The sequence below is a fragment of the Furipterus horrens genome, unplaced genomic scaffold (genome assembly GCF_987537825.1).
Source record: "Furipterus horrens unplaced genomic scaffold, mFurHor1.1.pri manual_scaffold_11, whole genome shotgun sequence".
Taxonomy (NCBI): Eukaryota; Metazoa; Chordata; class Mammalia; order Chiroptera; family Furipteridae; genus Furipterus; species Furipterus horrens.
This window is the reverse complement of record NW_028327181.1, coordinates 59,331,181-59,355,007: the sequence shown is the minus strand read 5'-3', so window position 1 is coordinate 59,355,007 and position 23,827 is coordinate 59,331,181. Positions and strand designations below refer to the sequence as shown.

Genomic DNA, 23,827 nt, shown 5'->3' with positions numbered 1-23,827 from the left:
TCAGGTCTCTGTTCCACTGTTGCCCCCTTGGGGAGGCCTCCCCTCACAGTCCATTTGAAACTGCAAAGTGCATACCCAACTCTTCTCTCTCGTCTCTGCTTTATTTTCTTAGCGCTTATCTCCTTTTATCCCATCATATATTTTACATATTAATTTTATGTATTGTCCTCTCTTCCCTTCTAGAATGTAAGCTCCATAAAAGCAAGGATTTAAGGTTTTTTTTTAAGACTTTATTTATTTTTAGAGAGGGGAAGGGAGAAACATCAATGTGAGAGAGAAACATCAATCAGTTGCCTCTCTCCCGTCCCCAACGGGGGACCTGGCCCACAACCCAGGCATGTGCCCTGGCTGGGAATCAAACCGGCGACCTTTCAGTTTGCAGGCCAGCACTCAATCCACTGAGCCACACCAGCCAGGTATCAAGGCTCTCCCAGAGAGCCTGGCACATGAAGTAAATGTTGGTTGAATGAATGAATGTAGAGTTGGGTGGAGGCTCTTGTCTAAAGCCAAAATTAGCTTCCTACAATTGGCAGGTTATCTCCTGGAGGGCACTGCACTTCCTGCAGGATGTGAGCTGAGGGCGCAGACGATTCTCCCTTACCTGTGACAACCTCCCTCTCCCATGCATACCAACTGGCTGGAGAAAGGAGTGTTGTTACAGTTGTAAACCTGGTAATTGCACTGATGTAATGTTTATCTTATCTGTTGACTTCTTAGAACCATTGTTCCTGATAGACAAATTATTGTGGTGCTTTCATTTTTCTGGAAGTCAAAATCTAGGTGTGCTCACAGGGGAGTCTCAAGCTCAAGACAGTCACACCAAACATGGTATCCCATTCATTGAGAACTTTTGCCCTAGGTGATGAATCTAACTCAGCAGGGAGCCTGACCCTACACTCAAACTTTCTTGCCTTTAACTCCTGCCATTCTTTCTGCCTGCAATGCTCCTCCTGCTTGGGGAAAACGCTTAGCCACCTGCTAAAGAGTTCTGGGTTGCAGCTTGCAACACTAATGCCTTTTCTTCTGGAGTCAACGCTGATTTTTTTGGGAAGTCATCTGCCCCCACTCCTGGTCCTTGCGGTCAAGTGTGGTACATGCCACTTCTGTTTGAGGAGAGGAGACACATAACCCAGGCCTGGCAGTCACACATCAGAGTAAGTTCTCCCTAACTACAATGAGTGGGTCTGGGGACAGTGCCTCCTTCAAGCCATCCACTGAGAATTGGCTCTGAGACTTTTGAATTACTCACAAAGAGGCTCTTTATCTCTGCCTCTGATGCCAACTTCATAGAGTAAAAGTCTGGAGCTGTTGGTGGCTCTTGGGGCCACCAGACCACAAGGAAAGGCTGAGCGAGGAGTGGTTGCAGTCCCATCTGTGACATTGTCTAAGCACCTGGGAGCAGTTCAGCCCAGGGCTGTAAGGCTGCAAATATTATTGTCCTTTCCTTCCCAAGCCAGTTTGAATTAGGTTTGTCACTTGCAACAGAATTTGGAGACTATCCTTTGAGACCTATCTCAAATGCCATCTTCTCTGTGAAGAAGTGTTTACAACCACCCCCCACCCCCCCTAAGTCAGGAGTCAGTCTCTTGTGGGTCCACCCCTTGACCCCTGCACTTACCACACTGGGCTGCACTTCTGTGCACCAGGCTTCCCCACTGGACTGAGGCCCACAGGGAAGGGACTGTGTGTAGTGTTTACCTCCCCTCCCCCACCAGTCCATGGCACTGGGCCAGGCTGAGCAGCCCTTCCCGAGACAGTCAATGAAAAAGCAGGTCCAGCCCTGACTGGTGTGGCACAGTGGATTGAGAGCTGGCCTGCAAACCAAAAGGTCTCTGATTCAATTCCCAGTCAGGGCACATGCCTGGGTTGCAGGCCAGATTCCCAGTTGGCGGTGTGCAAGAGGCAACCATACATTGATGTTTCTCTCCCTCTCTCTAAAAATAAAACCTTAAAAAAGAAAAAAAAAAAAATTCCATGCACAGCTATTGGTCACACCTGCTCTTTCCCCTGGGGAGGGTGTCCTGCCTCCTCTCTTTTGGGGACAAGGCAATAATTCTCATACAAGGCCCCTGGATACCTCCTAGGGGTCCTCTCCCTTTCTTAACATTCACAAGGAGGCAAATGTTGGCAAACATGTATTGCTTTATTTAGTGTTTCTCTGGATTGCAGAAGTGTCAGCTGTGGGCCAAGACCCCAGGAGGGCAGAGGCAGCTGGGCAGCCCCCAGGCCCTCTGGGCAGGTGGTGGGGAAGCAGCAGAAAGAGGTGATGCCCCTGCAGCTCCTCCCAAGGAGGTGAGGGCCCAGAAAAGGCCTCATATCCTTGAACTGGGGCCAAGGTCATGTGAGCAGGGTATTCGTCATCCTAAGGCATAGACTCAGGCAGAAGTACTTCTCCTACCTGGTGGCCCCCAAGGGTGATTGCTGGTCAGGGAGCCACATGCTCCCTAAAGATATGAGCCTGTTTTATGGGGCTACCTGTCCCCGGAAGAGGCAGTTAAGTGTGCTGAGAGGACAGGGCTGTAGTCCCAGTTTTGCCCCACCTGCTGGATGAAGGGCAAGTCCCTTCCCCTCTTTGGGTCACTGTCTCCTGATGTTATACCAGGAGGCTGGACTAGGTGATCTCTGTCTTCCAAATTCTACTGTCTAAGACTCCTTCCCTGACTCCAGGACAACCTCAGGCTAGGCTGATGATATTGAAAGGGCACTTTTAAGGCAGGAAGATAAGGGCAGGCAAGGGTGGTCTCAGCCCCCAGGAGGATGTTGAAATGGGCTGCAAAGTGTAGGTGGACAGGCAGGCAGGCAGGCAGACAAGGTGCCAAGGGAACAAGGGGGACAGGGTGGCTGGGCAGGGAAGTGCACCGTGGCCCAGACCGCCCAGCCTCTGAGCTACATCCCCTGCCCTGCTGGAGTCAGGGAAAACACATCCAGTGTGTCTTGGGGTGGGAAAACGGCATTTAAAAAAATAGTTTCCTATGAAGTGTCAAAAAATCTCAGAGGAAACCTCAGCAAAAGTTCCCTTCTCTCAAATATTTGGCATCGGCAGTGGGGCTGGCAAATCTGCCTCTGGCCCCGGCTTTCCTATTGCTGCGGCCCGGCCTGGCCCACTCCTGGGCCCTCCCAGCTCCCTCAAGAGAGGGGTGAGCAGGAGACAGGAGTTTGTTGATGGGCTTCGAGGTGTCCCTGGGTCCCTGTGTGGAAGTTGAGTCTTTGGTAACTGGGAAGGGGAAGAGAGGATAAGCAAAGCATTGGGAGGTGGGAGGGTCCAGGGGCACCTTCATCACCGAGAGTTCAGCCGTGGGGCCACCTGTGGGGGCAAAGGGAGAAGCCCCAGAGGTGAGTGGGAAGCAGACAGAGGTACCTCAGGCATGTGTCCTCACAGGTTAGAAACATGCAGTGGCAGCCTGATCCTAGACACTCTGACTCCCACAAGACTCCCTTCCCAAGCTGGAGTGGGCCTCTCCTCCCAGCCAGCACCCCCCGGCCCCCCAGTCTTCCCCACCTCCCCATGCTGCCATCTTTATGACCCTCTTCACTGTGGGGGCTCAGAAATCCCCTCTGCCTGGCCCCCAGTGGGCAATGGGATGACAGGGGTGGTATGGTACCCAAGCACTGCCAAGGAAGCCTTGGCCACTAGAGGCTCCACCCCAGTCCCAGGGCCACCAGCAGGGAAGCAGGTGTTGTTGCCTGCTGGATCCCACTCACCACAGCCAGGTGACCGTTCTTGGCCTTCGTGATGAGCAGCTCTGAGCCAGGTGTGAAGTCAATAGTGCCGTCCCTGCCGGGGCCCCCTGCGAACGTGATGCTGGAGGGAAGGGGGCGTGTGAGGACTGCCCACATGTGTACACACAGCCCTCACCACCCCTGCCTCCCTCACCTGCCCTGGTTGATATTGATACTGTTCACACAGTCAGCGCTGAGGGCCGTCTTGGTCAGTGTCTCAATCACGTGGTCACTCTGCAGTACCACATCCCCCTGTGGGTCCCAGACAAGGGGAGAGGTCAGGCTCTGCCCAGGGCTAGAGAACCCCCCGCCCTGCCTCCCAGTCCGCCCAAAAGGGCACCTTCTGCTTATTGTCCTCACGCTGCACATGCAGTACAAAAAGGCTATCACTCAGGCTGCTGACGGAGATTCCTGAGGGGGAAGGGCAGAGGTCAGGGATCAAGGGTCAGAGCAGGCGCCCTCCCTATGTATCCCTGGACTCTGGCTCACCGGTCAGGTTAGCGTAATCAATCCGCTGCTTGACCTTGGCATCCTCCACAATGACCACGGCACTGGGTGTCAGCAGCAGCTGCCGGGGTCGTGGCTTATAGCCCTTGCGGTCATATTTCACCACAGGCACTGCGTACTGAGGACAGAGGGCAGGGGAGGGACGGAACAGGACTGAGGGGGCTCCAGGGATAACTCCCTCACCCTCTGCCCAGGCCCTGATGCCCCCATCCGGCCCTTGGGCAGCAAAACTGTGCTGGGCTATGAGCTGCAGGCAGTGTCTCACCTGGATGGGCTCAGTGCCTAGGGCCTGTAGCACTCTGGGGCTGATCTCATCTGCACCTGCAACCCAGGTGGGGGAGATGAAGTCAGCAGAGGAGAGGGGGACCAAGATGGGATGGAGGGTTTGAGCACCAGTAAGTCAGGGGCTCACCAAGCCGTGTGCTGATGAAGAGCCTGGGGACACTCTGGGGGTAATTGTCCTTCTTGCCCTTGAAGATCTCACTAGCCACTGCTTTCTGATGCAGCTGAGGAGACAAGGGCAGGGAGGAGGGGTGTCAGAGGGTGGCGACTATCACAGTTTGGGGGGCAGGCCAACCTCAGAAGCTGAGACAGCCTCCCTCACCTGCTCTCTGGCCCCAACACCAGGAGGCTGAGCCCTGCCATTCTCATTAGCCCCTCCTCTACCTCATCCCTGGCTCTACCAACCAAGGAAGAGTTCCCTAGAAGGGTCATGACAATCTTGTTAGGGTCCAGGCCCAATCTGGGGGTTAATTCCCCTCATCAGGCCTCAGATTTTGAAGCTGGTTGATGTCTAACACTCAAAAAACCACTACAGGTTACCTGAGCCAAGTGAGTCTTTTAGCATCAGCCAATATTGAGTCTTCAAATACAAAACACACTGGCTACCAATGTCTGTCTCCAGAACCATGGCAGACATTACCAATTGATTAGACTGAAGCTACAGCCTTTCCAACATAGGGCTCTGGGTACCCTCTACCAGTCCAGTGGAATTGGCCAGAGGTGAACCCTAATTTCCACCCACAATCTACTTCGGTCTCTGCTTCATACATGAGGCCAACGAGGGGCTGGGATCCATCTGAGGTCACATGGTACATCAAGGGCAAAGGGTTCCCCCCCAGGCCGGCACTCTTCAGTGCTGCCTGCTGCCCCCTGGCCAGTCCACGCCTGCCTCCTGGCTCTCCAGACCTGCTGCTTCCACTCAGGGCTGATGCTCCGGCAGTACTTCCACACCATGTTCTTCATGCATAACTCCCGCAGAAGCTCCGAGGCCTGTGGGCATAGCAGCGTCAGGGCACCTACACAGCCTGGCCCCCTTTCCTCTGAGGGCGGCAGGCGTGTGCCCAAACCAGGCTTTTGCCTAAGCGACACCCACTCCATCTGGACAACCTCTTCCATTCCCGAGTCATTTCTCTCAGAATGACTCGTCCTCCACAGCCCAGCCCCAGTTCCCCTCCTTTGGGAAGCCCGCCCGGCTGCTTGCCTGGCCACATGATTATTGGGCCCCTCTACTGAGTGCTTCGGAGGTCCCTATGCCAGCAGGGAGGGCCCACAGACCTCACGCAGGGCAGGTGGTGGTGTGGGCCATGAAGTGTCCAAGACATTTCTGGGCAGCTGCCGCCGCAGGTTAAGCAAAAAAGAGGTGCGCACATGGTCCAGGAAGAAGGCATTCTCGGGGCAACGGGGTGCATGGCGCAGGATGAAACCTCGAATGAGCCTGCAGGGTGGGGGGCCCAACAGGGATGAGGGTGAGAAGTCTGACAACAGGGCCCTACACACACCCGTTCTGCACCCCCTCATGGCACCCCAGTGCTCACCGCCGGATCGTCTGTGCGGCCCACTTCCTCTTGGCGGCTTTCCTCCGTCCCAGAGTTCCCCGCCACCACGACTGGATGCAGATGGCTGCAGAGATCACAGGCGGCTGACCTCTGTCTCCTCACCACGGTGGCCCACCCAGGCCCCAGACCCTGCCCCCCCTGGGCCCCCAACCTGATCGTTTCACCCGGAGGAATTTCTGCCGCCAGTGAAAGCCCCTCCAGGCAGCCTGGATCTTCGTGGCTGTGGTTGGGAAAGAAAAGTCAATTGGCCAGAGCTCAGGGGAACTAGCTGGAGGCCTGGCTGTCAGTCACTGAGCGGCATGAATGAAGGAGTGGTTGAAGGAGCTATTGAGCAAAAGTGTAAAATAAGAGGGGAGAGGAAATGAAAGCAAGCAGGATGGAGCAAAAGAATGCTGGAACATGCTCAGAGTTTGTGCCAGGGGCAGGACAGATGGCCGGTGCTGGGACTAGAGCTGGTAAGGAGGGCAGCTGAATGTGGACGAGGCAGACTTCCTGGAGAAGGAGCCCAAATGCAGTGATTTATTTCCTGCCCCTCAGAATGGACCCCACTGGGAAAGGAAGGGTGGGGCCTCTCTCACCCAGGCTCTGCCGCCGGACCTCCAGGGCATCCTCTGTGGCAAACAGGGTCTTGGGAAAGCGGATAAAGATCTTGGACCTGGGAGGGAAGCAGTGATCAGCCCCTGGTCACTACCCCCCGTTACCCCCAGACACTAGGAGTGGGCACCACTCACCTGCCCATCTTGTACTCTTCTGGCTTGTAGCCGAGATGCCTGACCAGCACAGCCACCCCATCCTGAGGCCGTCCTGCCCACGTGGGCCAGGTCTCTGGGCACAGTGACTTGTACCTGGGGGCAGGAGCAGAAATGCACCCAGCTCACACCCCAGCCAGCACCCTTCCCTAGGGGCCCAACCCAGCTTTCCTGGGCCCCTACTGGGAGGTCCCCTTAATGGGAAGCTCACAGAAAGCCTGGGAGGTAGCTCTGTTATCCCCATTTTAAAGGTAAGGCAACTGAGGTACTCTCATCTGCCCAAGGCCATGGGGCTGGAAAGTAGCAGAGATGGAATTCATACCTAACTCCCCAGGCCCTTAACTCAGGATAACCACAAATCTGCTCTCTGATCAGAAACTCTATCCTTCTCATAATCTTTTACCATTTCTCCTGGTGACAGGTATGTGTATGCCTGACTCGCTGACCCCTGCCCAGGTGCTCTGTGAGGGCAAGGCCTGGCGGAGTGTTCTACAAAGTCTGACATTATGCCTGAAGCATGCAAGGGCCCCTGGCCTGGGTCGCAGCTCAGAGCCTCAGCAACCTGTCTCTGAAATGGGGCTGAGATACCATCCTCCCTTCCAGGATATAAGCGGCTCCTACCCTCTGGACCCCTTTCCCTGGCACTGAGCCAGGCCCCGCCCCCACCTCTGCAGGAAAGCCTCGTATTTGCGGCGATAGGCAAAGCCGGCTCTGCGCACGCGTAGGTTCTCCATCAACCCCAGGTACTTCACCTGGTGCCGGATCAGCACCTCATCAAAGCGGCCTGGAGGGGTAACAGGGTAATTAATGGATTTGCACAGTTGGCTCGTGGCCTTTGCCCAGAAGCTCCGTCCGCCCCAGAGGCCCATGGGTGGGCCTACCAGGCTGTTTGGCGTCATTGGGCTTGATGCAGCGGATGTAAGCGGGCTCTTTAGACTGCAGGATCTCCACCAGCTGTAAGAGGCTCATCTTGAACTGGGTGGCCACCTGGTACGCCAAGGTGAATGGGAGGTTGGCTGGAGCTGGGCTGAGGCCCCTGATCCCTGCCTGGCATAGCCCCTCCCTGGGGCAAAGCAGCAACAATTTCCACAACTGCTCCCTGCTCTGCTGGGGCCCTTCCTCCCACCACCCTCACAATAGACGAGGGGACAGACTACGCCCACCTGCATCACTATGGCTTGGCTAGAGACCTCAGTTTAGGAACCTCACTGGGATCTAAAAATCCAGCTCAGACCTGAAGGCAACCACAATCCTGCATCCTCCTTTGGCAACCACTCTCTTTCTACAATTTCAGGGCCACGTTCCTAAACAATGTGTCCTACACCTATGCGTTTAACCATTATCCTGTACACTGCTGGCTGCATGACCTCAAGCAGACTCCAGCAGACTTGCAATCTATCGGGGTCCCCTTAATAATAGGCTGTATGCCCTGGCTGGTGTGGCTCAGTGGATTGAATGATGGCCTGGGAACCAAAGGGTCACTGGTTGGATTCCCAGTTGTGGGCCAGGTCCCCAGGTGGGGGAGTGCAAGAGGCAAACACACACTGATGTTTCTCTCCCTTTCTTTCTCCCTCCCTCACACTCTATCTAAAAATAAATAAAATCTTTAAACAAATAAAAAACAGGTTGTATGCCTGTGGTACTGGGAGCACCAAGAAGGGGCAGCTAATCCAGCCTGTGGGGTAGCGAGCACCAAAAAGGCCTGGACATGACCCTTCAGCTAAGATTTCAAGGATGTGTAGGAGACAGTCAGAAGGAAGAGAGAAGAGAGGAGAGGAAGGCATTCCAGGCAGAGGGACGGCCTGAGCAAAGGCTTGATGTACACAGGGAGCTACAAACAGCACAGGTGGGAAGTAGAAAAGAGGGTGAGAGGCAGGCGGAGGCAGTATCAGGGCAGGTATCCAGGGGCAGAGGCAGCCAAGAAGTGCTGAGCAGTGTTCAGAATGGCAGCAGAACTGGGCAAATCCAGTGGTTGTTTGGGTGAGGGAGACGGGGGAGACCGAAGAGGCAGGGATGCTGCCCAGGGTTCTGGGTGGAGCATGATCCCTGTCCTGAGTAGGGACACAGAAGGAGCAGGCCTGGGGGACTGGGCAACCCAGGGCCCATTATAGAGCTGTGAAGTCTGGGGGCGACTTGAAAGACATCACTGGACATGTGAATCAGCTTGCTGGAGAGTCCTGGGCAGTAGTGGATTAGCAGGCATCCTCATGGGGGATACTGAAGCCTGAAGATGAGTGTTGGGGGGGAGGAGTAGGAGGGGGAGGGCAGGATCCCAGGGAGTTACACCCTGGGCAACAAGCTGCCTCCATGCGTTTCCTGCCAGACACTCCTCGGACACAGCACTCTGGCCTACCCTTCTCTACTGCCCCTGCTCTTCCAGCCCTCCTCCTCTGGTCAAGCCCAACAGCCACACCTCTGCCCCCAGCGCACTGGGGCTCTCCCCAAATCCGGCACTGCTGGCCACATTTGTCCTTCCCAGCCTCTTTCCTTGTTGATGTCACTCTCCTGGTCTTTTTGGGAATCTGTGTTTTGGGACCTCTTCCTGCCTACAGTGCCCTCCCATAGGTCCATCTGATAAGTACCTACTCATTCCCATGATCTCAAATGCTTCTTCCTCCAGGAAACCTTCCCTGACCCCTTCACTCCTTCCACTCCCTCAGGCAGTTTGCTGCTCCCTATTCTAAGTCTCCAAAGCATACTGTACACATTTCTGTGAGACCACGCATATAATTTTGTACCCTAAGTGCTTGCTAATATGTGCTACAAATGCTTGCTGAGTGAATGAATGCAAGCAAGTGCCCACACAGAGGTGTGTGTAGGTATGTGTATACACACACACACACACACACACACACACACACACACACACAGAGATATACACCCACGGGCAGCCTCCTAGACACACGCAGATGTGCACACAGGCAACAAACACACAAGCTCTCGTGCACATGGCCAACTCCCAGGCTCATGTAGGCCCTCATCCACGTGCACACACACTCGCCCCCTCGGGCCCCACAGTCCCCGCACCGTCTCTGGCCGCTTCTTGTCACTGAGCTCGCTCCGGTCGAAGCACTGGCTCATAATGGGATTCTCTGAGCTGCACATGGTCTGTGAGGGCAGAGCAAGGGATCAAGGTAGCAGTACAGGGGGATGGCAGGACAGATTCCTGGGGCACAGGTCACTGGGGGCTAAAGCTGTAGTCTTCCTCCCAGTCCTCACCTCCTTCAGGTTCCGGAAGAGGAGGTCGTTGTTTTTATCCAAAAACCCTGGAAGGGGAGAGCAGATGTGAAGAGCCCCGCTCCCCGCCCACTGTGGGGACCCAGCCCCAGAGTCCTCACCAGTCACACTGTAGGTTACTTCCCCAGCGTAGTGCAGAAGGCGGAACTCCCCACGGCCGAGAGATTTCCTGGTCCGCTGGTCAGCCAGCTTGTGCCTGGGTTGGGGGGTGACAGGGAGAGGGAGCTACAGATTGCTGGCCCGAGCCATGCTTCCTGCCTGCTGAAGAGCCTTCGAGAGGACACAGGCATCCAGTGAGGAGCAGGCACTCTGCAGTGTGATAAGGCCTTCAGCCTCCCTGCACAGAGGTGGCCACTGTCTTAGGGAGGGAGACGCTCGGTGCCAGGATCGGGCCTGGGCCTCCGCACTGCCAGGGTACACTGGGCTGAGGGCCACGCCCGTGCCTCAGGCTGCGGCAGGACCGCTCACAGGGTTGAGTACTTGCCCACTACATTTTAAGAATGGAATTTGCCCCAAGAGATTACTTAAGTCTTAAGCATGTTTATACCCTTTAGCCCATTTTCTACTTTTAAGAGCTATTTCAAGCAACTAACCAGAGCCACAGGCAGAGATTAAGGCACAAGGATGTCTATGGCAGCCTTGTTATCGAGCAGAGCCGGAGGCTGGCCACCCCCAGAGGCTGGGGGAGAGCAGCTGGGTGTCTGCGCGTTAGAGCCATTAGAGGAAGCGTTTTGAGGAAATTTCTCTGATGCTACAGGAACAGACTCAGAATATAACATTACCCTGAGCCTTCTATACTAAGTCCTCACTTAACGTCGTCATCAGGTTCTGTGACTTTAACTGAAACTACGTGCAACGAAACCAATTTTACCATATGTTAATTGATATAAACAAAAAGTGAAGTTCCCATAGCATCTCATCAACGTTACAACAAAAATGAAGTTGATACTGACACAATGAGTTCTCAACTGTGAAAAAGGATGTACAGAAAAGGGCAGGAAGGAAGTGCCTGGAGTTGTTAACAGTGATGACCTCTGAGTGACAGGACTACAAGAGGCTTTTGCACACATTCCAGATTTTCTCTAATGAGCAACATTAGTTTTACAATCAGAAAAAGGGTTTTAATATACTATTACACAAAACTGCTTAGCGCTTTGGCATTTGCAGCCTAAGGACTGAGTCCCAGCTCTGTAACTTACTAGACGTGGGATAACCTTGGGTAAAAGACTTCTCTGTGAGCCTCAGTAAAATGGAGACAGCACTGTGGACACCTCCAGCAGGTTAGAGGAGATATGTGCACAGAAAAAGCAGGACAGAGCTGGACGGAGGGACTGGCTTCCTTTCTCCCTCTCCCCACTTTAGGGGATTCCTTACATAAAAAGCAATTTCCAAATAAGGAAGCTAAAAAAATCTTAGCAAGTTTCATTCTCAGAAAAGAACGAGGAGGAAGCCAGCTCCTGGTTTCTTTCTCTGCGGGTGTACTGTGAGCTGCGGCTTTGTGTGCTTGTCCATAACTTGGCTCCTCCCACAGTCATCTCTTCAGGCTGGTGTTTTATAATTGTGAGGGGATCCCAGGCTGCCACAGGTTCCACCCAAGTGAGCCCTGCAACCCCACTCACGTCAGGAAGTGTGGATGGTGCTTGATTGTGTCCTCCAACTTCTCTAGGAAGGTCAGATCCGTGGCCTCCCCAGGGCGCAGACACTCCTCATCCTGGCGGGTATGGCAGAGGGATGGAGGTATCATGGGAGGGACCACAGAGCACAGGAAACTTAGGGGCACCATGCAGGGGCACAGACACAGGGAAGAGGCAGATCACAGGGACCTCCTAGAGACAGCTTCCAGACCCAGCCAACACCTCACCCCACCCTCCATGCACAGCCCTGCCCTGTTCCTGCTCAGCCCCAGACTCTGACCCTCTGCAGACTGGCCTGGAGAGAGACGGGGAAGAGTGAAGCCCTCCCACTCAGCCCCTCACACGAGTCTTTGGAGGAACAGAGGACTCACCAAAATGGAAATGATGCCCTTGAATTTCTCCTCCACCAGGTCACAGATGATCTTGTTGTTAAAATACTGGACGGGCTCCCACTGAGGGGAAAAGGGAAGGAGGGCGTCATCCTAGGGTCCTGGAGCCTCTCTCAGCCTAAGCCTGGGCTTCCTGTGGTGCCTGGGACACCTGCAGGCCCGCACTCACCGCAATGCCCTCTGCCTCATACTCCTCCTGCTCCGACTTGAGGGTGAGTTCGATGAAGAGCTGCTGCAGCTTCTCGTTGCAGTAATTGATGCAGAACTGCTCGAAGCTGTGAGGAAAGCACAGAGACCACAGAAGCTCAAGGGGAACACAGGACCAGGGGTATAGAAAAGGTAGGCGAGCCCCCTGAGCAGCTATGGGGAGAAATACTGATCAGGACCCAGGGCGGTTGGGGGTTCACTGACAGGAATGAAAGAGGCAGAGGACAGAGGAGAGGAATCAGGTCTGGGAGACGAGGGAAGAGACAGGCCAGGGGAAGAGGAGCACTGACCTGTTGTGCTGAAACACTTCAAAGCCATAAATGTCCAGGAGCCCAAGGACTGTGGTGCTCCGCCAGCTGGGGCTCTCAGCATCCTAGGGCCAGCCATTGAACCAAAAGCATGGGTCCCTCGATCTGCCAGCCCCCAGTTCCCTGCCCCAGGCCTCCCTGGATTGCCTTCCCCACTGCTTGGGAGCAACCTGGACCATGCTCTCACCTTGGAGGCCAATGACCTGTTGATCTTCCCAACCAGCCAGGTAAAAGTTCGACTATACACAGCCTTGGCAAGAGCGTCGCGCACATACGCAGCCTGTTCCAGGTTCAGCGGGCTCAGGAGCTGCAGGTGGGGCGTGAGACAGGGAGACAAATGCTGAGGACTCCTTCCCATCCCCTCCCCTTTGGGTTCAGGCCGAACACCAGTAAGCTATGCCTACTCTGCCCTCCTCCCTCAGCGGTGTGATGGGAGGGATACAGGAGAGGACAGTGGCCATATCAGAGGGAAGGTGGTATAGGGACAAGAGGTCTCGTTACTAGAGGTAGGAGTCTTGGTTCCAGTCTGACTCCATCACCCTCTTCCTGTGTGACCTTGGCCAGCTCCCTGCGCCTCTCTGAGTTCCCTGACTTATGTCCTTCCAGCACTGCTGAGGTCCAGCTGAGCACACCCGGGGAGGGGGCAATGAGGAGAGTGGGAGTTACCTTGCAATACCTGAATCCCTCACCCCACCTCCTGAGGCAAAGGCTGGGCCTCACCTCTTCTCCCTTGGCGATGATCTTTCTGTGCGTCAGGGCTTCCCGCAACGTTGAGCCATCCACACCAAGGAGCTGTGTGTGTGGGGGTGAGGCGTGATGAGGGCGCCCTTCCCCTCACCCAGCTGCTTTGCCCTTGCCCTCAGGTCAGCCCACTCACCCTGGTTAGATACTTGAGCTGATTCTCCGTGGTGACCTGTGCGTTGCTCTCCTCGTCGGCAGCAAAGTGGATGTTGCCCAAATGCAGGACGCTGGCCACAATGCTCAGCAGGACCTGGGGGATAGGCAGGGGCGAATGAGGGTCACAGGAGGGGCTGAGCGTCTCATGAGGACAACTAGAGGACGGTCAGGAGCAGCAGGGACGAGGAGGTGTAGTGTCTGGGAGGAGAGGGGCGATCTAAGCAGAAGTGAGCTGTACGAGAGGACTGAGGTCTTCAGAGTGTGACAAGGAGAAAAGGGAGGGTCCCTAGCTGGGGCCTCACCTCCACATCATCCTCAGTGAAGTCGATGACTGTGAGAGCCTTCCTGACGACCTTCCAGTCACTCTTGTCATTGATGGAGGAGACTTTGGCACACTGGCCCTGGAGAAGGGGCAAAGTTGGATTGGCAGTCCTGGTGATGGGTCTGCTCCGCTGGTGGCACCTGCCCTCCCTGCCAAGCTACTCACCTTCACCAGGTACAGGTAGCTCTGGGGGTTGCGTTCCAAGCCCAGTCTGCGCAGCGTCTCCTCTTCACCACCCTCCAGCAGCTGATAAAAAATGTGGAAGTTCCTCTCCCCATGGTTCTGGTGGACCACGCGGGACTTCTCCAGGAGGTAACTGAGGATGTGGCCACCCACAGGGGCACCCTGTGGGCAGGACAGGACATGCTGACTGCTCAGGGGGCATGGGGCCCACTTTCCCTTCTTTCCCCACATTCCTGGGCTCTAATTCCAGCTCTGCCACTAGCTGCGTGGACTCGGGCAAGTCAGCCCCTCTGCCTCAGATTCTTTGTCTAAGAAATGAGAACATTCCACCCTACCTACTTGTCAGCTCCACTTGGACGTACAACAGGCATCTCAAACTCAACAGACCTCAAACTGAACTCCTAAACCCCTCCTCAGGCTAGCTCGTTGGAGGGTCTTCCATTCGGTCAATGGTTACTTCATTCTTCCAGGTGTTCAGGCCAAAAAACCTGCAGTCCTCCTCACATCCAATCACACAGCCAATCCTGCGGTCTTAACCTTCAGCGCCCCTAGAATCCAAGCCCTGCTCACCACTCCACTGTCACTACGCTGGCTCCAGCCACAGTCACCTGTCACCTAGATAATTATTATTATTTTTTAAAGACTTTATGTATTTTTAGAGAGAAGATAAGGAAGGGAGAAAGAGAGGGAGAGAAACACAGATGTGTGAGAGAGACATCGACTGGGTGCCTCACAACCTAGGCAAGTGCTCTGACCAGGAATGGAACCAGCAACCCTTTGCCCTGCAGAACAATGGCCCAACCAACTGAGCCACACCGGCCAGGGCTGTCACCTGGATTATTATTGAATCAGCTTCCTAACTGGTTTCCCTGCTAGGCGTGGTTCTCTGATCACCTCTTCTCAACAAAGTAGCCAGAACGGTCTTTTTAAGAGGAAAGTCAGATACTGACACACTTCTGTTCCAAATCCTCTGATGGCCCACTTCTACTCAAGAGTTAAAAAACAACAGAAGTTCATACAAAGAACCTCAAGGGCCTGCACTATTCAGCTGCTCCTATTCCTTGGCCCCTCATTCTTTTCTCCGGCCACTCAGACCTCCTTGCTTGAAAGCACCAAACACCTTCCTACCTCAGGACCTTTGCGCTGGTTATTCCCTCTGCCTGGACTCTCTCCCCCAGGTGTATGCACTGCTTGCTCTTCTGTCTCCATCAAACCCTTAACCAAATGCCACCTTCTTAGGGAGGCCTATCCTGTCTGCCTTATTTAAGAGAGCAACTACCCCCACCCCTTACCTTATTTTAGTTTTTGCCGTGGCACTTGTCACCTAGATTACGTTTTCTGCTTACTGTCAACCTCCCCTAAAGGCAGGATTTTTGTCTGTTTTGTTCCACTGCTGTAGCACCAGCACCTGGAACAGTGCCTGGCACACAGTAGGAACTCAATAAATATTTACTGATGCCAAGGACCTGACTGGGGGGTGCCTACTGAATGGGAATCCCACACCCTGCTCTGGTCCACCACAGGTACCTTGAAGTCAAACTGCACGTCCATGTACTTCCCAAACCTGCTGGAGTTATCATTCCGGAGGGTCTTGGCGTTTCCAAAGGCCTAGGAGCAGATGGTGTATGAGGGATGTCGGCCTTCTCACCCTGCCCTCCCTCCTCTCAGATGCTGCTGGTCCCTCACCTCCAGCACAGGGTTGCTCTGTAGCAACCGGTCACGCACAGCACCACCCCGCTCAGGGGCCGGACAGGTCTCTGCATAGAACTGCAGCAGCCGCTTGGTGGCCTCCGTCTTGCCTGCCCCACTCTCCCCAGAGATCATCACTGCCTGGTCCCGACGCTCTGTGCGTAGTGCCCGGTACACAGTGTCGGCCACCGCAAACCTGGGACAGAGGCTGGTCAGGAGCTCAGGAGGTAGGGGTTCAAGCATGTAGTAGGAGTTCTGCAGGTAGGGCTCTCCCATATCTGGTTGGAGTTTGCTTGTGGGTGGGAGCTGCATGTACCCCTGAGGATGAGGATTGGGGGACCCTCAAGGATGTGGGTGAAGGGAGTTTCTTCACAACTGTGGATGGGTCACTTTCAGGTGGAAGATGGAGGGGGTCACTCCAGGTTATTCAAGTAGAGGTTGAGGTCACTCCCAGGTAGGGCTGGAGGTCCCTCAGAAGGTCACTAAGGTTGGTGGCCATGCCAGGTAGAGGTGGGCAAATAAGTCATGAGTGAGGATGAGTTGGTTTAGGGGCTGGGGAGGTCCCACCCAGATGGAGCGGATTCATCTCATGTGGGGGGTAGAGTCAGTGCAGGGTGAGGGACTGTGGGATTCTTCACAGATGTGAACAGTGATTTGTCCAAAGTGGGAGGTCAGGGGTCATTTTAGAGTAAGGGTAAGGTGGGGTTACATCAGATGGGGAGGTGGGTCTCACTCACAGGTGGGGTGGCACCTCATAGAAGCTGACACCACGGTAACGCTCCATGTGCTGACGGCTATAGATCTGGAGGTCCCGGTAGGGGTTGACAGAGACCAGGACTGGGCCAATGTAGGTCTGGGGGTCAGAGGATGAGGGTCAGAATTTTCTCCCGGAGACCCACAATGCCTCTTTTCCTGTCAGTCCTGCCTCTGAGCACCCAGCACCCCCACAGTCTTCCCACTTGGGCCTCACATAGATGAGGTTCTCCCGGAATCGTCGCCGCAGGTTCTCAATGAAGGCCGCCTCACTGGTGAAGTTCTCCAGCAGCACAAAATCCTGTACCCCCACCCGGTCACGGGCGGTCAGTGCGTTCTCCATGGTCACCCGCACCCCGTCACTGCCCAGGGCCTGTTGGGAATGAGCCACAGGAGAGGGTCAAGGCCAGCAGTGTCAGGGAAGGCCACTTCTCCCCTCCACCACAGTCCGTGGGATTGAAGGGGCAGCCAGGGGCAGGTGGACACAAGAGGTTTGATCATAGGACAGAGAGAACATCCAGGAGAGGGATCATGCTGGGTCACAGGAAGCCAGCATATGGAACACTAAGGACATGGGTCACACGGAACTGATCCCTTGTGGGGCACATGGGGTCTGGACACAGACACTGGAGCACAGAGGACCCTAGAGGACATAGGAGCAAGACCACCAAATCTGGGGAGGTGCTAGTTTTGTGTAGAGAAAGGAGGGTCAGGAGAAGGAACTTCCATAGTAACAGAAAAAGCTCTGTTGACCTTGGACAAATCCCCTCCCCTCTCAGGGCTGCTTCCGTCTCAAGGAGGAGGAGTTGAGTTAAACCAGGTGACTTCAGGTTTCTTAGCGCCAAGCCATGTGACAGGTGTTTTGGAGGGCAAATAGCTCACAGTGAATTCTGTAGGCAGGGTGAGGGCATCTCTCTCAGCCCTATCCACCAAAATCTCCAGGAGCAGTGTCTAGGGACTAAGCAAGAGGCCACCCCTAGGCCATAGCAGAGGGACCTCCCAGAGGGCTTCCCATCCCAGCTGGACTCAACACTCACCCCATAAGGGGGGCCTCCCTCCCATAGCTGGGCCACACCCTCTGCATCAGCTGCCAGGCTCCCCAGACACCCTCCTCCTCTAAGAACCCGGAGAGGCCTCAAGGGGGTGGGGGTTTTACCACGGAAAACCCAGCTGCCTGCCTCCAGCTGCGTCTGGAGCTGACCAGAGGGTAAGGAGAGGGACAGGCTCAACAAAACCCTCACCCCACGGCATACTCTTCAAAACGGGTCTGGGGGCTCTCGGAAATTGACACCCAAAATGTCATGGGTCAGAGAAGAACAAGGTGACAGGTGGTGGGGTTTAGGTCCCAAAGAGGTCACCAGGTCTTCTCCAACGAGACCACCCATACCACTGGCCATGGGTCCCCCTCCAGGTCTAATCAGGGGCCTGCCTCTCCCAGGCCTGTCGATCACTCTCCCTTCGCCCCCAACCTGCCCTGAAGCTGCTAGCAAATCTGGCTGAAGCTCCCGCCCCCTATGCCCTCCGGGTGACGGTCTCGGAGCTCTCAGCTCCCCCACGAGCTAATAGCCAGGCTCCAGGTCCGCGCGCCCCGCGGCCCTCCCAGCTTCGGCCTCCTCCCCCTGCAACTTTCTGGGACGTTTTTCCACCCGAAATTCCTGGGCCGCGCCCGCTTCCTGATGGGGCCGAGGCGCCGCCGCGAGACAGAGAGGAACGCCCGGGACCCCCGCCCTGCCCCCATCCTGCTCACCGACGCCCGGTAGCGCATCCTGCCCGGCCAGCCTGGCGCCGTGCTCCGCAGCGGGTGCTCTCCGCCCGGGGCTCGGCGGCGGCGGCGTCAAGGAGGGAGGGGCCGACCCGCCCCCGCACCGCCCCCTCCGAGAGCCAGCGAAGCGCGGGACTCCCCGGCTGCCTGGGTCTCCCTGGGGCTCGTACTCCGGGGTCCCTCGAAGTTCGGGGGAGTTGGAACTACGGGTGCCCACGGGGCGGGTGTGGAGGAGGGGGCGGGGCTCCCCGCTGGGCAGGGGCTTCGCCTGAGTCAGGTTTTCCAGGAGGGACGTCGTTGGTTCCAGGGTGGGGCCCGGAACCCGCGCGGCCGCCGCGTCTACACCGACCCGGAACTCACTTCCGGGCTCGTGTCTACACTTCGCAACAGGCCAGGCGCGGGAAGAGGGCTGAGGCCGGTGGGTCTCGGAGGAAGCAGGATTTCCCTCTCCCTTCCCCCCAACGTCAAGTCTAGGCAAAGTTAAAAATAGAACGAAATGTCCAAATACGGCCCGCGCACCCAGGCGGGCGGAGCCTGCGTGCGGGGCACTGTCCACCCCCATACCCTCTCTTTGGGGGCGGTGGCCCCGTGTCTCTAAACCCCAAGAAAACCTCTTTGGGTTCTCGTGTTAACACAGAGCACGTGCCCAAGGGGCAGGGGCAGACAGGACCACTTCTCCCGGAGCCGTGTGTGCCCCGCCTCAATGGAGGTCTCGTTTCGCATCTGGAAAACCCACGTCCGACTTCCAGCATTTAGGGCCAATACACTTCTTCACCATCCTGGACACGTTTCTGTGCCCCAGGGCCTCCTTACCTCTTCCCCGGCTTGGATGAGGGCCTCCCACTCTGGTTCCTCTAAATACGTCCATACTTTTTGCCCAGGAACACCCTCCTCCCAAAGCAGCCCCCAGCAACCCCGCCCCGGCTGGACTCTGGGGAGCGACCACCTTTAGGAGCGAACTCTAATTCAGATCCCACCGCTGGTGGGGTGGTGATGGCTAGTGCTTGCAAAAGGCTGGATGGAGTATTTACTACAAGCTGTTTGTGTGTAAGCCAGCCACTTAACTTCTCGGAACCTCTTCTTCATCCTTAAAATGAGGCTAATACCTGCCTAAAAACGGTAGTAGGGAAGGCTAAGATACAGCCCTAAGGCGCCTCCCGAGCCCGCAGTGAGCATCCCTCGCTTATCTCAGCCAGACACTCATTCCACACGTGCCTGGGGCAGACCTACTAAGAGCCAGTCCCTGGGCTACAGTCCTTATCTAGTGGGGAAAGCCCCGCAGACCAGCCTACTAGTTACAAAGAGCGTCACCTGGCCCCGCCCCCCACCCGACAGATTTTAGGAACCAGATGCCCAATACTGGGGACACTGACTTATCCTAGAGGGAAGAAGGCAGAACGCGGACCCAAAGCTCCAGCGCGCCCCACCCTCGGACCGGGGCTCCCCAGAGAGGGTGTGAACCTGCGGCAGGTGCGGGCTACAGCCTCCTGGGGAAGGCTCATTATCTTGAGAACAACAGACTGGCCAGAGCCACGACCCGGGGAACCCCACGGGGCGGGAGCCAGCTGGGAGATGGGGCCCTCTGGAGGGGCGAGGGGACTGGGTGCCTCCGTCCGCAGCTGGGTGGGAGCGGAGGAGGGAGAGGTGGTATGAAACGCCACCGGCAGAGGCGGGCTGCAGGCAGGAGGGGGCGCACTCTGGCGCCCTCAGGTTTAAACTCCAGAGGGAGCGGAAGCAGGGAAGGGACTCAGCCTCCAGCCCACCTGGGCTTGGGGAGGAAGATCCACCCAGTTCCACCGAGAGCGCGGCTCCCAGCGGTGAGAGGGGACTGGGCTCGGTGACCAAGGGGAGGAGCCAAAGAGGGTGGAGCCTCGCGGTCTCTGTGTCCGCCCTGCCTGCAGCCGCGTCAGGCAGCTGGAATGAGGGGAATCCGCGTGCGGAGGGGTCCGGCCGGCCATCCCCCACCCGGAGCCGCGCCGCCGCATTCCCGGGATGCCCTCTGGCGCCCCGGGAACCACCGCCCGGCGGCGGATGGAGGAGGCGTCTCTACCGCTGCGCGGGCCTGAGAGCTGGCTCCGGCCCGGGCTCCAGCACCGGTCCCAGCACTGCTCTGGCAGCGCCTACCGGCCCGCCTCCCCGGACGGAAGTGCCAGCCGGGCGAGGGGTAGAGAGGCAGGGAGCCTGAGGGTGTGAGAGACACCACGACCAAGGCTGCAGAGCCCGGGCATTTTGTGTTCTGAGCTCAGCCCATCCCGGCCCAGCCCAGAGTCTGTAGTGTTGCCACCATTCTACAGACGGGGAAACTGAGGCTGGGCAGGTGAATGACTTAAGATCTCAGGACTAGTAAAAGGAGGAGTGGGATTGGAACCAGTATTTCTATCTAGCACTCATTACTCCTTCAGAGCTGCCCTAGAGCTTGAAGATTTCCCAACTTCTCTGTAAGAGTTAACAGCTACCCCACCAGGCTCTGACCTTTCTCAGTGCCCAGTACACAACCATGTTGGTGTTGTGTCACTGTTGACATGTAGGCCTTAGGAGTAGTAGCTCGGGAGTGTGGGCCATGGCCTTTGGGCCCCTAACATGGCCTAGGGTCTGGAGGGTAGCCATGGCCTCTGAGTGATGCAGGACTTATCTTCTAAGACTGCTTCTGGATCTCCTCCCACCTGGGGAGATGTTTGCAGTAGACCTGGATTATCCAGTGCCATTTACCTAGTATGGGCCAGGTCCCCCCAACCCTGCCCTCTGGAGGACTGGGGAGGACAATTGGTAGCCTCAGATGTGCCCCCAGCCCAGGGCCAGCAAGTCTGGAATGGGTGTTCTGAGGACCGCCCATATCGCTGCTATGAGCTAATTTTCACTGAGGCAGCCGCAAGGCCTGTTGGGATAGCGGAAAGAACCATAGCCTCTCTCACCAGCAGTGCAATGCTGGGAACAGAACAGGTGCTCAATTTCTATTTATAAAACATATTTTAGGGCGGGGCCCAAGCAGTCCCACAAAGGACTGTTCTAGACGCAGGGGAACTGTTGTGAGGGGGAATGGGAGGAACAGTGATGACTTAGGGGCTCCACCTGATTACTCAGAGGAACAGTCACCTCTAGCTCCAGAACCATGGGCCTTTGGCCTGTCAGACGCCTCTCCCTGGGGCTCCAGCAGAAATAAACAGAGCTCCTTGCCCCCTAACCTACCCTCCTTGTTCAATATTGTGTATGTAGAGAAGAGGGAAGCACCTGGCATCAAAAGGCCTGCCCTCCCACCTCCCTCCGCTCCTCGCAGCAAGGAGTCACCACCTGCTAAAACCTTTCCTCTGCTCCACCATCACTGCTCCACTCCTGGATCAGGCAGCAGCCTCCAAACTAGCCTCCCTGCCTTCCTCCAGTTAATCCATTCTCCCACAGCAGCTGTGGTGCTTACAAGTGCAATCTGATCAATTAACATCTCATGTTAATAGAGTGAATGTTTACAGGACACCCGTCCATCTGTCAAGCCTGTACTTCATACCCACTTCTTGCCAGGCCCCCTGTCCTCAATTTACCCCACTGCTCTTCCATTCCTGTGTGACCACAAGGGTGGCCCTCTCCAGTTTCTTCTCTCCCCATGCCTCACCACCACACACAGCCAGGATGAGCTGCTCCCACTCCTGCCACCAGCCACACGTGGCTCTCTAAGCTTCTTGCCTTTGCACCTGCAATTCTCTTGGCCCTGCCCACACTTCCCCTCTCCAATTGAATGACTCTTAGTCATCCTTGAAGACTCAGCTCAGGTATCACCTTCCTTCAGAACCCCTTCCTGATTCCCTCCAACACACAGCCCCGTCTTTATCGCAATACGCTGTAATCGCTGGTTTCCTGGTCAGTCTCTCCCAGGAGACTGCTCTTGCCTGGAGCATACACCCAGCCTGGCACAGAGGGGTTCAATAACCTGTGTGAATGAATGAATCACAGAGCTGACAGTGTAAGCAGGAGGCAAGAGCGTACCAGCAGTTGAATACGGCGGTGAGCCAGCTATTCATTCTCGCATTCATCTGGAAGCCCCCATTCGCTACACTCTGGCGTCCAGGCGCTCTCATGACCCCTGGCCATGCTGGGCCCAAGGGGCGGGGAAGGGGCGGGGCTCAGAAGGCTTCTCCGGAACCCGGAGGCAGAGCACCACCAAAGGGCTTGCTGGGTTCACCGGTCTTAAGACCTCAGCCTCTCCTCCCCGCCCTCACGTTAGCCAAAAGTAATCTAAGTCTCCAGCAGGCCGAGCCCTGGCGCCATAGGGTCCTGGGACCATTCACAGGCCGGGCCAAGCGGACCCTCGGCCCCAGCGACCCCGGGGTCGGTGACCTCCGCTTCCCACTCGGGAGCGGAGGCCTGCAGTAGCCATGAGACTGCTATTTGCCCCGCGTCCGCGCCTGCGCCCAGAGTACTCACCAGCTCGGCTCTTACTGTGTGCCGGCGGGGGCCAAGTAGAGCAGCGTGGCCGGCTTGGGAGTCGGCGATCCCGGTACGTTCTCCCCGCCCAGGGCCCGCCCGGGGCCGGGCCGCTGCTTGTCGTCATCCCTGACAGGGCCCAGACTTAGGCGCGCGCGCGCGCGCGCACCCTCCTGCCCCGCCCCGCCCAGCCCCGGGCCGGCCCGTCTTGGTGCTGACCCAGTCGTAGTCCGCGGAGACTTGGTGCCCCACACTCCGCAACCAGTTCCCAGGACAAGGCGCGTTACAGTCATATATACACACATTCACGCATCCTCCTCCAGCAGAGACCCGGCCCTTTCACAGCAGTACGGGGTAGGTGCGTGCGTGCGTGCGTCTGCAGAGGTTCCCCCTCACCATCTTAGGGCCCCTTTGCACTCCCAGAGCAAACCCGACCCTCCTCTGCGTGCCGGGCCAGGTCGGTTCTTTTTGTGATTACCTCTCTTCTTTCACCCTCCGTTCCGCTCAAGCTACTGCTCCGAGCTGGTCAGAAGAGGCATTAACTGAGTCTATACTATGTGCCTGGAGCTTTACATGCACACTACTAGTACTTTGACCTCAGAGCAGCCCTGTCACCTATGTATTGTTATGCCCAGTTAATAGCCCAGCCCACTGAAGATCAGGGAGCAGGACAAAGAATTCAAACCCAGATCCCCACTTTGAAAAACCCTGCTCCTAGCGATTGTTAACAATGGCACTTAAAACCCTACCCCGTCTTTCCATTCACTGCTCTCATCCATCCATGGATCAGAACCCCTCCCCACTGCTCAGCCCTTTCCCAAGAGGTTTGCTTGAGAGAGGGCTGGTGGTCCTGGAAAGATACGGCCACCCTTCCTCCCGGCCCAGAGCATCCCAGCTTACAAGTTTGCAGGGCCTGTGGGGATGAACCACGCGGATGATCTCCCCAGTGGGAATCAGCTCCACTTGCAGCGCCATTCTGCCTGTGGATATCCAGCGTTGCAGCACTGAGGCCTCTCAGCAAAGGCCTGCCTGCCTGCCCACTGGCTATGGCCGCTCCTGGAGCCAGGAATCTGGTCTTATGCTGGGATGGCCACTTGGTTCAGCTTCAACTTCAGCCCCAGGGGATGTGTCTGGTCCAGCTCCTCAGGACACAGCTGGAGCAGCCCAGGACTGATTGGTAGGCTTCGGCCCAGAGGGTTGGGGCAGGAAGAGGAGGGGC

At 56.4% G+C, this 23,827-nt stretch overlaps 1 protein-coding gene across 3 annotated transcripts; it reads right to left on the bottom strand.

The window, feature by feature from the left end:
• Positions 1–2,292: 2,292 nt before the first annotated feature.
• On the bottom strand, positions 2,293–23,716 carry MYO1C (myosin IC). Of its 3 annotated transcripts, none has more exons than XM_090292769.1 (32): positions 23,509–23,716; positions 16,651–16,806; positions 16,418–16,533; positions 15,678–15,876; positions 15,519–15,599; positions 13,974–14,153; positions 13,789–13,887; positions 13,467–13,580; positions 13,310–13,381; positions 12,777–12,896; positions 12,572–12,654; positions 12,244–12,349; positions 12,057–12,137; positions 11,671–11,762; positions 10,153–10,247; positions 10,034–10,080; positions 9,842–9,922; positions 7,696–7,801; positions 7,481–7,598; positions 6,797–6,910; positions 6,644–6,720; positions 6,217–6,285; positions 6,045–6,129; positions 5,785–5,944; positions 5,416–5,499; positions 4,640–4,733; positions 4,493–4,548; positions 4,210–4,345; positions 4,061–4,131; positions 3,875–3,972; positions 3,703–3,802; positions 2,293–3,304 (listed from the first exon to the last, which is right to left on the bottom strand). In XM_090292769.1, the coding sequence occupies exons 1-32, from the start codon at positions 23,581–23,583 to the stop codon at positions 3,278–3,280; spliced, it is 3,192 nt and encodes a 1,063-aa protein (XP_090148895.1). In that variant the 5' UTR covers positions 23,584–23,716; the 3' UTR covers positions 2,293–3,277. The 3 variants fall into 3 exon arrangements, with proteins under 3 accessions (XP_090148895.1, XP_090148897.1, XP_090148896.1); XM_090292771.1 differs by lacking the exon at positions 23,509–23,716 and adding an exon at positions 22,609–22,720; XM_090292770.1 differs by lacking the exon at positions 23,509–23,716 and adding an exon at positions 18,181–18,267.
• Positions 23,717–23,827: the final 111 nt, after the last annotated feature.